This window comes from Panulirus ornatus, chromosome 9 (assembly GCF_036320965.1).
Source record: "Panulirus ornatus isolate Po-2019 chromosome 9, ASM3632096v1, whole genome shotgun sequence".
In the NCBI taxonomy this organism is placed as follows: Eukaryota; Metazoa; Arthropoda; class Malacostraca; order Decapoda; family Palinuridae; genus Panulirus; species Panulirus ornatus.
In genome coordinates, this window is record NC_092232.1 from 44,438,028 (window position 1) to 44,450,527 (window position 12,500).

Here is a 12,500-nt window from a genome sequence, read left to right on the forward strand (position 1 = left end):
AAAAAGCTGGTGAGGAATGTGTAGAGTTGTGTGCGTTTTGTGCTATAAAGCGTTCGGTTAGAGATGGACCGTGCTTGAGTTTGAGGTCTAGGGGTAAATGACGAGGCTGAGGAAGGTCGTTCAACCTTGTATTAGAGTTTTCTGCTAAATGGAGTTCCAAATATACCATGTGCATGCAATTTGAACCAGATAGATGGTTGAGCTGTTAGATGATTGTAAACGTTAGTTGGATTGCTCGCCAGCAAAAGTTCAATAGTTCTTGACGCTGCCATAATGTTCGCTAGCAGATGTTTGCTACTGTATGGGATATCCAAACAAATGTTACTTGAAGATATAACCCTCAGAGAAAGACACCCATAAGATTTATACTCTCAATATACAATATTGTGTAACTTCCGTGGTCAGATTTACGTTAGAAGATAAGTATGGCGAGCGGATATTTAGCGCAACTTTTCCGTAATTCTGGAAAACTTGTACATGGTTCCTATTTTACTCAAGTGGGAAGAACAGCAGGAGTGCAGGTAATATTTCAGATGAAGACTTACACATCTTAACATTTTAATTACTATGATTTTGAAAACACGTCGGCTTTTCACCTCTTAATACCTTTGCACATTAAGTGATTAATTTTTTCAGTCGTAGTGTTTTTAATGTTAGAGTGGCGAAGTGTGATTTGGAACTTCACATTGCGTCAGATATGACAATAGAGGTTAGTCTAGTCGGTAAAATAGCCATTGACAGCAGTTTCCATTACGCATGTTGGTCAAATGCTATTTAGCCGGGTCAAATGCATAGTAACCTTTCACGCATCGGTACTGACTGGTTTTCATCGATGGATCACACACTAATGTAGATCATAAGAAGTGAGGACACTGCAGGAGGCCTGTTGGCCCATGCTAGACAGGTCCTGAGTCTTTCCACCCTACAACCAACCGCCTGAGCCCATAAACACATCCAACCTTCGTTTAAAGCTCCCTAAAGACTTAGCTTCCACTACTGTACTTGGCAACTTTTTCCATAAATCATACTACCCTATTCCCGAACCATTATTTACCCACATCCGACCTGAATCTATTTTTTTTCTAAATTAAATCCAATATTTCTAATCCTATCCAGTGATGCCATTCTAAGAACTTTATTCATGCCACCTTTGGTAATGCCCTTCATCCATGTAAAAACTTCAATCATATCCCTCTAGACCTCCTTCTCTTGAGTATAGATTCAGTCTTATAACCTTTCTTTGTAAGTAATGTCTCTAATTCCAGGGATCCTTTTTGTTATTCGCATTTGTACTCTCTAAACAACCTATATCAACTGCATAGTATGTAGCCTAAAACTAGACCACATAATCCAGATGTAGTCTCACCAACACAGGATAACGTTGCAATAATACTTTAGGAATTTTATTGCTAACAGTCCTATTAATGAACCCAAACATCTTATTAGCCTTATTACACACATTACGCACTAATACATTGTTGCCTCTGCTTAAGATCCTTGCTCACCAGTACCCCTAAATCTCTTTCACCTTCTGTTTTACCAATAGTGATACTTTCCAGTCTGTAATCAGTGATCCTGTCTTTATCTAAACTGAGTGTTTTGCATTTATCTATGTTGAATTCCATTTTCCATGTACCTGCCCATTCTGATAATCTATTTAAGTCCCTCTGCAAATTCACTGAATTTTCATCTGAGTCCAATCCGACCCCTATTTTTGTATCATTGGCAAATTTACTGAAGTCGCTGGTTATTCCCAAATCGAAATCGTTAATATATAAAACGAACAAGAGGGATCCCAAGACTGACCCCAAGGGAACACCACCAGCTACATTGCCCCAGTCCGATGTAACTTCGTTGATGCATACTGTGTGTTTTCTGTCATTGAGCTACATTCTAATCCAGTTATATACACAACACTCAGTGCTGTGTGCCACTAATTTTCTAAGTAGATGCTCATGAGGCCCTCTGTCAAAAGCCTTGCTTAAGTCTAAGTATACAATATCATAACTCTTACCCTAATCAGCAGTTTCAAATACTTTATTAAAGAATGAGAGAAGATTACTGAAACATGAATTCGCTGTTGTAAATCCATGTTGAGAATCCCTAATGAGATCATGACTCTCTAAGTGTTCCCGTATTTTGTCTGCTGTAATTGATTTGAGAAATTTCCCTGCAATAGATGTCAAGCTGATAGGACGATAATTAGCAGCAATGGATTTATCCCCTTTCCTAAAGATGGGAACAACATATGCTGTTCACCATTGCTTAGGAACTACGCCTGATTCTAGAGACTGTTTAAACACATTTAAAAGCAGAACACTTACTTCCTCCTTACATTTTTTCAAAACCCTCGCATAAATACCATCTGGCCCAGGACTCTTGTTTAGTTTTAAGCATTCTATGTTTCAAAATATCAAATTTATTTATCTTTGTATTGCATAGCTTCCCATTTTCATCTCCCAGTAAATTTGCTCTGAAACCGAATGTTTCTATTCTCCTCCTTTGTAAATACTGATATGAAGTGATTGTTTAGAACTTCACACATTTCAATCTCACTATCAGCTAATCTTCCAGAATGTGATATGATAGGTCCAATTTTCTCCCTAACCTTCGTTCTGTTCATTTGAAAAAATCCTCTGGCATTGTTTTTTCGTCATTAGCCATCTTAATTTCGTAATTTCTTTTAGCCTTCCTAATCTCTGATTTTAACGTTCTCTTAATTTGCATTAGCGGATCAGTAAACTGTGTTCCCCACTTTACCTTGTTGTACAAGCCCTTCTCCCCTATAAGGTATTCTGTTCTATTTTTTAGCCATTTTTGGTTATTATTGGTAGTCCGATATTGCCTATATGGAATATTCAGTTCTTGTCCCTCGTTCATTGTTACCTGGAACCTTTCTATAGAAACTTCCATGCTGTTAATAGTTTCCCCTGCTTCACTCACACTTTGACACTATCACTAAGCTGATCTGAGTCACCTGACTAACTTGACCCCACACCACCTACACTACTTGGTCTGTCTGACCTCACCCCACTTTCATTTAGTCCCACTTACTCACCACAAGTAGATCATCAATGTATCCGCACAAAATTGGCCTTACAAAAGCCAGGAACTAACGTTTTTTTCTCCTTTCTGTTCACTTATTTCATTATACTGAATCTTATTTCCTTTTGGTCACTATTATCTAACTGTCCTCCCACCTCAACTTCATCTATAAGGTTGTTTGCATTTGTCAGTATCACCACTTCCCCTCAGAAATGTGCTGTGTTAGAAAACAATCTTGGACTGTGTCCATAAATTCTTCTGACTTATTTTATTTATTTATTTTGCTTTGTCGCTGTCTCCCGCGTTTGCGAGGTAGCACAAGGAAACAGACGAAAGAAATGGCCCAACCCACCCCCATACACATGTATATACATACACGTCCACACACGCAAATATACGTACCTATACATCTCAATGTACACATATATATACACACACAGACACATACATATATACCCATGCACACAATTCACACTGTCTGCCTTTATTCATTCCCATTGCCACCTCGCCACACATGGAATACCATCCCCCTCCCCCCTCATGTGTGCGAGGTAGCGCTAGGAAAAGACAACAAAGGCCCCATTCGTTCACACTCAGTCTCTAGCTGTCATGCAATAATGCCCGAAACCACAGCTCCCTTTCCACATCCAGGCCCCACACAACTTTCGATGGTTTACCCCAGACACTTCATATGCCCTGATTCAATCCATTGACAGCATGTCAACCCCCGGTATACCACATCGATCCAATTCACTCTATTCCTTGCCCGCCTTTCACCCTCCTGCATGTTCAGGCCCCGATCACTCAAAATCTTTTTCACTCCATCTTTCCACCTCCAATTTGGTCTCCCACTTCTCCTCGTTCCCTCCACCTCCGACACATATATCCTCTTGGTCAATCTTTCCTCACTCATTCTCTCCATGTGCCCAAACCATTTCAAAACACCCTCTTCTGCTCTCTCAACCACGCTCTTTTTATTTCCACACATCTCTCTTACCCTTACATTACTTACTCGATCAAACCACCTCACACCACACATTGTCCTCAAACATCTCATTTCCAGCCCATCCACCCTCCTGCGCACAACTCTATCCATAGCCCACGCCTCGCAACCATACAACATTGTTGGAACCACTATTCCTTCTCCCATATTATCTTCCCAGTTAATTGTACTGAAGTTGAAGTCACCTAGAATTCATACATTTTGATCACAAGCCTTCCTAATTTTGTCCCATAAAAATTTCCCCCTTAGACTATCTAATCTATTTTGCCAGCCAATCAGCATTAGTAGCTCACGCATGAGTGTGCCAATCAACCTGATTGTCAGCATTATGCTAATGCTTTCTGTCAGCACTTACCAAAGCTGAGCTGGGTACAGTGAGATTCGATACGAAGTTGGCATTATTTCTCCACAGTATCAGATTTGCATTCCCTTGTGCATCATCAAGCTAGCCACCATATATCTGCTTTATCACAGGACCTGGACATACCTTGACATCCTTGATGGTGACATGTGCTGAAGTGTGTGCACAGGAACTTCAGGATCTCATTGTAGGGATTAACTCACTGGACCTGTCATAGCCTAAGGGACGGATTATCCATTGGGCTTCATGGCCTTGAGCCTAATATCCAGGGACAGCAAAATGGTCCACATATATTGTATAAGGAAAAAAATGGTGCCAAGTAATGTTAGTTTATTCACTAGTTTAGATAAGGTAATAGGGTTGACAGAACGCATTAGTGTATGCAGACAGCTGGTATATTCGGCAGAATAACATTTGGCAAGCTGGTGCCAACTAGCCCTCAGAAGAGCATTTCATCCGCTAATATTGATCACTTGACTCCAATAAGACCAACTATTTTTCTGTGTAGTTCATATAAAAGTGTTCATCCACTGATGCCAGTTAGATGACACCCGTGACTGGAAGGCTGTATTAACAACAATGCAATTGGATAAATAGTATTTCATCAGCTGATGTTGAGTAGACAGCAGTGATGAGTCAATGCTACTTTGCCATCAAGTCAGCAAAATAATCACAGCCAGAAACCAATAGAACCTATGGAAACCTCACTGAACCCACAGAATACCCATGCTACAGTTGTGTTGGTTATTTCATGGGGATCCAAGCTGTACTTATACAGGTTGCCTCTTCCTGCTCTCATTGAAATCCAGTTGGTATGGAGGGTGCCTTATGTCACAAGGAACTGTAATTAGCTCTGCAAATTAGTTATAGTTACCTGTATTACACAATGTCATACTCCTTGGGGACCAGGTGAATAGCCATGCTTGTATGGTTTACCTTTTTTCATCATTGAAATTGGAAGGTTCACTTTATTGATATCTTGAGATGTTTTGTGACAAAGGCAACACAGTTAGCATTAAGAAAGAATTCTAGAGTATTAGGGAAGAACCCTAGTATCCCAGTAACCCAATTAACACAATTGGGTAAAGCATGGCCCAGGCTTATGCCCTACTGCAATTAGTGGCTCATTAGTAATAGTCTCTAGGATGCTAATTATGGTGACAGTTATTCTCTGGTGGTTGAGCTGTTAGCACTGGGAAAAGTTCTTTGCATAGCAGTAATTGAATGATGATGGCAGAAAAGAGACAGAGATGTATGAGTCTGCAAAATTCAGTGAACGCCAAAAGATATATGAGTCTGCAAAGTTCAGTGAACACATGATAAGCTGAGCTTGTGCTGCATGCCAATTTTGAATATCTGCACAACAAAAGATTTGGATGATTATCAAATTAACTATATTTTTAGCTTACCTTGATATTTCCTATTAATTGATGTCTGAAATATTTGTCTGAATTTTTTTTTGATAAACCCTAATCCTTGGGGCCCTACCTAAATTCACAGGTCTTAGTCCTTTAAAGGTTTACCTCTCCTTGCAGCCAGTACATCTGGATATTTCATATTCTTATCAAGTTGTACCACACACACCGACTGTTGAATGTTGCTCAATCTAACCACAATTGTAAGCAAATAGTCAACACACTGAGAGCACCCACAAATGTAACAAAATGAATAACTCTCTGAGCTATATCATGTGCCCAGCAGATGATATTCTTAACCTAATCACTGGGGTGGCAGTATTTTTTAATCTCCCGGCTCTGCCTCAAGGTTAAATGTATGGCCATTAGGCTTATAGTGGTATCCCATGCGTTGTTTCCAGACACTACAGCCTAAACTTATTCTATATACTGCATGGTGTATCCACATACTGCATGGTGTATCTGAAGGTGACAAGGATGCCTGTATTAAATATGAATGCTCCCATTTTATAATTATTTATGAAGCTGTGTCAGTCTTACAAGATAACTGATATAACTCATGAAAGCCATCGATAATAATATTTGATGTGTGACAAAAAAAAATTTGAAAATAATTTCATCTCACTACATATGCCTAAAAATACCCCCAATGTACCTCTAATACCTGGCAGTAGAGCAAAATACAGTAATTTAAAGAATGCTTAAAAGATGTAAACATTGTGTCAGCAGGTTAAATTGTTTATCATTTCATTTAGAAAATTATTTTCTAGTTAATCATGACAACAAACATAACCCTTAGGAGGTATTTAACTTCATATGAGGAACTCTTAAGAGGGAGAGACTCATTTCATGTGAGGACCACTTCTTAAAATGCCCACAGTTACAAAATATTTTCATATTTTTTATTTATCATACTTAATCGCTGTTTCCTGCATCAGCAAGGTAGCACAAGGAAACCGACGAAGAATGGCCCAACCCCCCACATGCACATATATATACATAAACATCTATACACACATATACATACATATTCATTTCAGCGTATTCATACATATACATACACAGACAGGCGCGCGAAAAGAGAGACTTTTGGATGTTAATGTGCTGAGAGGTGCAACTGGAGGGATGTCTGATCATTATCTTGTGGAGGCTAAGATGAAGATTTGTATGGGTTTTCAGAAAAGAAGAGTGAATGTTGGGGTGAAGAGGGTGGTGAGAGTAAGTGAGCTTGGGAAGGAGACTTGTGTGAGGAAGTACCAGAAGAGACTGAGTACAGAATGGAAAAAGGTGAGAACAATGGAAGTAAGGGGAGTGGGGGAGGAATGGGATGTATTTAGGGAAATAGTGATGGATTGCGCAAAAGATGCTTGTGGCATGAGAAGAGTGGGAGGTGGGTTGATTAGAAAGGGTAGTGAGTGGTGGGATGAAGAAGTAAGATTATGAGTGAAAGAGAAGAGAGAGGCATTTGGACGATTTTTGCAGGGAAAAAATGCAATTGAGTGGGAGATGTATAAAGAAAGAGACAGGAGGTCAAGAGAAAGGTGCAAGAGGTGAAAAAGAGGGCAAATGAGAGTTGGGGTGAGAGAGTATCATTAAATTTTAGGGAGAATAAAAAGATGTTCTGGAAGGAGGTAAATAAAGTGCGTAAGACAAGGGAGCAAATGGGAACTTCAGTGAAGGGCGCAAATGGGGAGGTGATAACAAGTAGTGGTGATGTGAGAAGGAGATGGAGTGAGTATTTTGAAGGTTTGTTGAATGTGTTTGATGATAGAGTGGCAGATATAGGGTGTTTTGGTCGAGGTGGTGTGCAGAGTGAGAGGGTTAGGGAAAATGATTTGGTAAACAGAGAAGAGGTAGTAAAAGCTTTGTGGAAGATGAAAGCCGGCAAGGCAGCAGGTTTGGATGGCATTGCAGTTGAATTTATTAAAAAAGGGGGTGACTGTATTATTGACTGGTTGGTAAGGTTATTTAATGTATGTATGACTCATGGGGAGGTGCCTGAGGATTGGCGGAATGCATGCATAGTGCCATTGTACAAAGGCAAAGGGGATAAGAGTGAGTGCTCAAATTACAGAGGTATAAGTTTGTTGAGTATTCCTGGTAAATTGTATGGGAGGGTATTGATTGAGAGGGTGAAGGCATGTACAGAGCATCAGAATGGGGAAGAGCAGTGTGGTTTCAGAAGTGGTAGAGGATGTGTGGATCAGGTGTTTGCTTTGAAGAATGTATGTGAGAAATACTTAGAAAAGCAAATGGATTTGTATGTAGCATTTATGGATCTGGAGAAGGCATATGATAGAGTTGATAGAGATGCTCTGTGGAAGGTATTAAGAATATATGGTGTGGGAGGCAAGTTGTTAGAAGCAGTGAAAAGTTTTTATCGAGGATGTAAGGCATGTGTACGTGTAGGAAGAGAGGAAAGTGATTGGTTCTCAGTGAATGTAGGTTTGCGGCAGGGGTGTGTGATGTCTCCATGATTGTTTAATTTGTTTATGGATGGGGTTGTTAGGGAGGTGAATGCAAGAGTTTTGGAAAGAGGGGCAAGTATGAAGTCTGTTGGAGATGAGAGAGCTTGGGAAGTGAGTCAGTTGTTTGCTGATGATACAGCGCTGGTGGCTGATTCATGTGAGAAACTGCAGAAGCTGGTGACTGAGTTTGGTAAAGTGTGTGAAAGAAGAAAGTTAAGAGTAAATGTGAATAAGAGCAAGGTTATTAGGTACAGTAGGGTTGAGGGTCAAGTCAATTGGGAGGTAAGTTTGAATGGAGAAAAACTGGAGGAAGTAAAGTGTTTTAGATATCTGGGAGTGGATCTGGCAGCAGATGGAACTATGGAAGTGGAAGTGGATCATAGGGTGGGGGAGGGGGTGAAAATTCTGGGAGCCTTGAAGAATGTGTGGAAGTCGAGAACATTATCTCGGAAAGCAAAAATGGGTATGTTTGAAGGAATAGTGGTTCCAACAATGTTGTATGGTTGCGAGGCGTGGGCTATGGATAGAGTTGTGCGCAGGAGGGTGGATGTGCTGGAAATGAGATGTTTGAGGACAATGTGTGGTGTGAGGTGGTTTGATCGAGTAAGTAAGGTAAGGGTAAGAGAGATGTGTGGAAATAAAAAGAGCGTGGTTGAGAGAGCAGAAGAGGGTGTTTTGAAATGGTTTGGGCACATGGAGAGAATAAATGAGGAAAGATTGACCAAAAGGATATATGTGTTGGAGGTGGAGGGAACGAGGAGAAGTGGGAGACCAAATTGGAGGTGGAAAGATGGAGTGAAAAAGATTTTGTGTGATCGGGGCCTGAACATGCAGGAGGGTGAAAGGAGGGCAAGGAACAGAGTGAATTGGATCGATGTGGTATACCGGGGTTGACGTGCTGTCAGTGGGTTGAATCAGGGCATGTGAAGCGTCTAGGGTAAACCATGGAAAGCTGTGTAGGTATGTAGATTTGCGTGTGTGGACGTATGTATATACATGTGTATGGGGGTGGGTTGGGCCATTTCTTTCGTCTGTTTCCTTGCGCTACCTCGCAAACGCGGGAGACAGCAACAAAGCAAAAAAAAAAAAAAAAAAAAAACATAGACATATACACATATACACATATACATATTCATACTTGCTGCCTTCATCCATTCCCATCGCCACCCCGCCATCTATGAAATAGCATGCAGTGAAGTAGTGCCGAGAAAAGACAAAAAGGCCACATTTGTTCGCACTCATGCATTGTTCCCAGATACTTCAGTCTCAAGATTTCCATAGACTTGAAAGTATATGTGGAGATGTCAAGGATACCTGTGCAAGATATGTGCCATTAGGTAATGGATTTTGTTGCTGTATCACTCTTGCAAGATAATAGATGTTTCTGATGATAAAAACTCTTAAAAAGATAGCACACAACTCATTTTGTATGCTCGAAAATACTTAAGGAGTGGTGCTACCATGCTCTACCTGCATCAGGTTGCACCATGAGCGAAAGGTCACCTTTGGTAAGGTTGTATCAATTGGAGAATGATCTCGTCAGAGCTCTAACCACAAAGGAGTCCATAGCATAGCCTTAGGGCTGTATGAGACCTGGAAGGAAGTCCAGGGGAGGTTTTGAATAAATAGATAAATAAATACACCTGATCCCCTACTTATGACCTATGCTACTTATGACATCCGTGCAAATGACTGGAAAAAAAATTAGAAAATAGGATGAAATATGAACTAAAGAGTCTTTAATAAAAGGTAAAAAGAAACTACAGAATCATATGATAAAACAGGTTAATAAAAATGAGATGATCATGATAGAAATTGTGTAAGATAAGAAAGTGTTGTACAGGTATACAAATTCTATATGCCATGCTGAAATGCATCCGACACATCCATTTCAAGATTCGACCATTCGCTCAGAATGGAACTAGAATGTATGTCTGGGAGGGGGTGTAGATATGCATGGAGTATTTCACATGCTGAAAATGGTTGAGCAGAAGATAAAGAGCACACAGGACTTGTAGATATTGACACAATAGGTTGAGTTGCATATCATTCTAATCAGAAAATTGTGCTTTAGTTAATCTTATAAACACAGTTAAGAAGAGATCCTTTTTGATATTTGGAAACTTTGCCACCAGTATGCACAAAAACTATTTGTATCACCTCAATGAAGGGTTAAAGGGATATTCTTTAGATGATATGAAAATTTTCTGCACAGAGTATCCCTGGATATCACAACTGCCACTGTGAAAGGTCAATGTTTGTTTATTACTACAGTAAGACTCAGCTGCTAGGGGGCAATGTAAGGATTTCATAGGTTATGCTGATTTCTACAGGTATAGCACGTACTAACTAATCAACTAATTTACTCCACATTTCACCTGCTCTTCTTAGCCCTCCTTGTAGTCACTTCTTTATCATCATTGAATAAAGAATAGTGTTCTAAATGTTGTTCCTTTAGTTTCATTTTACTCAACATATGGTATACTGTGACTGCAAAACAAATAGATGATCCCACATCCAAAGTGTTTGGCTTTTGGAATTTTCTAGATTTCAGGTCATTGGGCTTTGCATACACATTTATACCAGTGATACACAATAATGCAAGCTACATTCAGTATTTCATGTGTGTAATGCCTATGAAAACCCAAAGAGGGTAAGTTTGTATCATCCAAAAATAAGCAATTTTGACTGCCATTTTTGATTTTTGCATTGTACCATCCTAAGATGTCATCATAGGTCAAAACTTCCAGCAACCTCATTTTTTGCACCAGAAATGGCTATAGAAATCTCTCCTTTTCAAAAAGATACTTTGTTTAGGCACTGATGCCAAGGTAAATACCATTAAAGGGATGTTTTGACTTTATGCTGGTAGGGCCTTGCCAGAACTGAAGATGCAGGGCAATGGGGATTAACCTCACTGAATGACCTATTGAATGCAAGATGGGTGGTTATGATAAGCTGAACTTAGTAGCATCTGATGCACTGTTTAGCTAAAGGTTATGGTACAGTGCCTTCTAAGTACCATTTATGGTATTCCTCACTAATCAAAGTAGTAGTCCTGAGGAAAGTAGGTGGGGGTTACACATAACTAGAAGAGATCAGCAGTTCAGTAAAGGTATGTGTTTTTTGCATACTCACCTTCGAGTGAGCATACCTTCATTGTTCATTGGACAGGCTGCGGAGGAGAGAAATGTAGGTATTGAAGTTTTTTGTTTTTCATTTTCAAGCTAATTTTTCCTGCTTTTCTTGCCCTGTTTGACCTTCCTTTCCTTTTCAAAACCTTTTCTCTGTACTTTTTGTGATTGATTAGGGTTGGTGCCATGATCTGTGAATTGTGAGCTCTTAACAGCTAATAGGTAGGTCAGTGACTTCAACTTGGTTGTGGTCACTGACTGGTGGAGAGTGAACCTGTTTAATGAGTGAAAGGCTTCCATGATCTGAGGATTGACCAAAGGGGGTCAGCAGATGTGAGCTTCTTCACCAATTTCATGAGGTTAGGAATGAACCTGACCCAATATTCCTCACAAAATTGTTCATCACACAAAATACCATCTTGGAGAGAAAAGCCTTTTTGTCCTCCAAAATGTGAATTTCTGGTTATTTGAGGAGAGCTTTTGCTTTTCCATCACCACCCAAGTACGAGCTTTCAAAATTCCTTGACCAGTGACCATTTAATAGATTCTTAGCAGGAAGCACATCAACATCCTATAAAAGCTCTTAAACTTATGTTGTCAGATGTTGGAGAAGAGTTTGTGATTTACAAAAATCTTCTCTTTCAAGACAATCTCTAATGGGTTGAGATCTCAAAACCTAGATTTTTGGCTATGAATGAAACTTGTTAGATTTAGAAATAGCCTTCTTGTCATCATTCTTGGAAGATTTCATGACGAGAGCATCATACCTAATGGTTTGTGAATCTCTTTGAGATCTTTTGTACTTCACTAGATTATTGAAGGAACCATTTATTAGTGCACCTTGGAACCTTAGAACCATCTTTTACTGAGAATTATCTCTACATGGGTTAAAAAATTCATGTGGTAGAGCACATGTGTAAGGATGGTGGCATCTACCTTAGCCTTCCTCAAACCATTCATCTTCAGAAATTTAGTAAAGAAATCTTTTTGCATTCATCTACCATCTTTGTCTGATTGCATTATAGTTTAGACATTATGGAGCTGCCCCTTTCAGGCTCAGGGGTTTTGTAGTTC

At 39.7% G+C, this 12,500-nt stretch overlaps 1 protein-coding gene across 1 annotated transcript in view; it reads left to right on the forward strand.

The window, feature by feature from the left end:
* Positions 1-284: 284 nt before the first annotated feature.
* The window catches only part of mRpS9 (mitochondrial ribosomal protein S9), a 59,083-nt gene continuing 46,867 nt past the window's right edge, over positions 285-12,500 (forward strand). Inside the window, exon 1 of the mRNA XM_071665111.1 lies at positions 285-521. Coding sequence (XP_071521212.1) covers positions 426-521 — 96 coding nt within the window. The 5' untranslated portion in view covers positions 285-425. The remainder of the gene's footprint in view (positions 522-12,500) is intronic.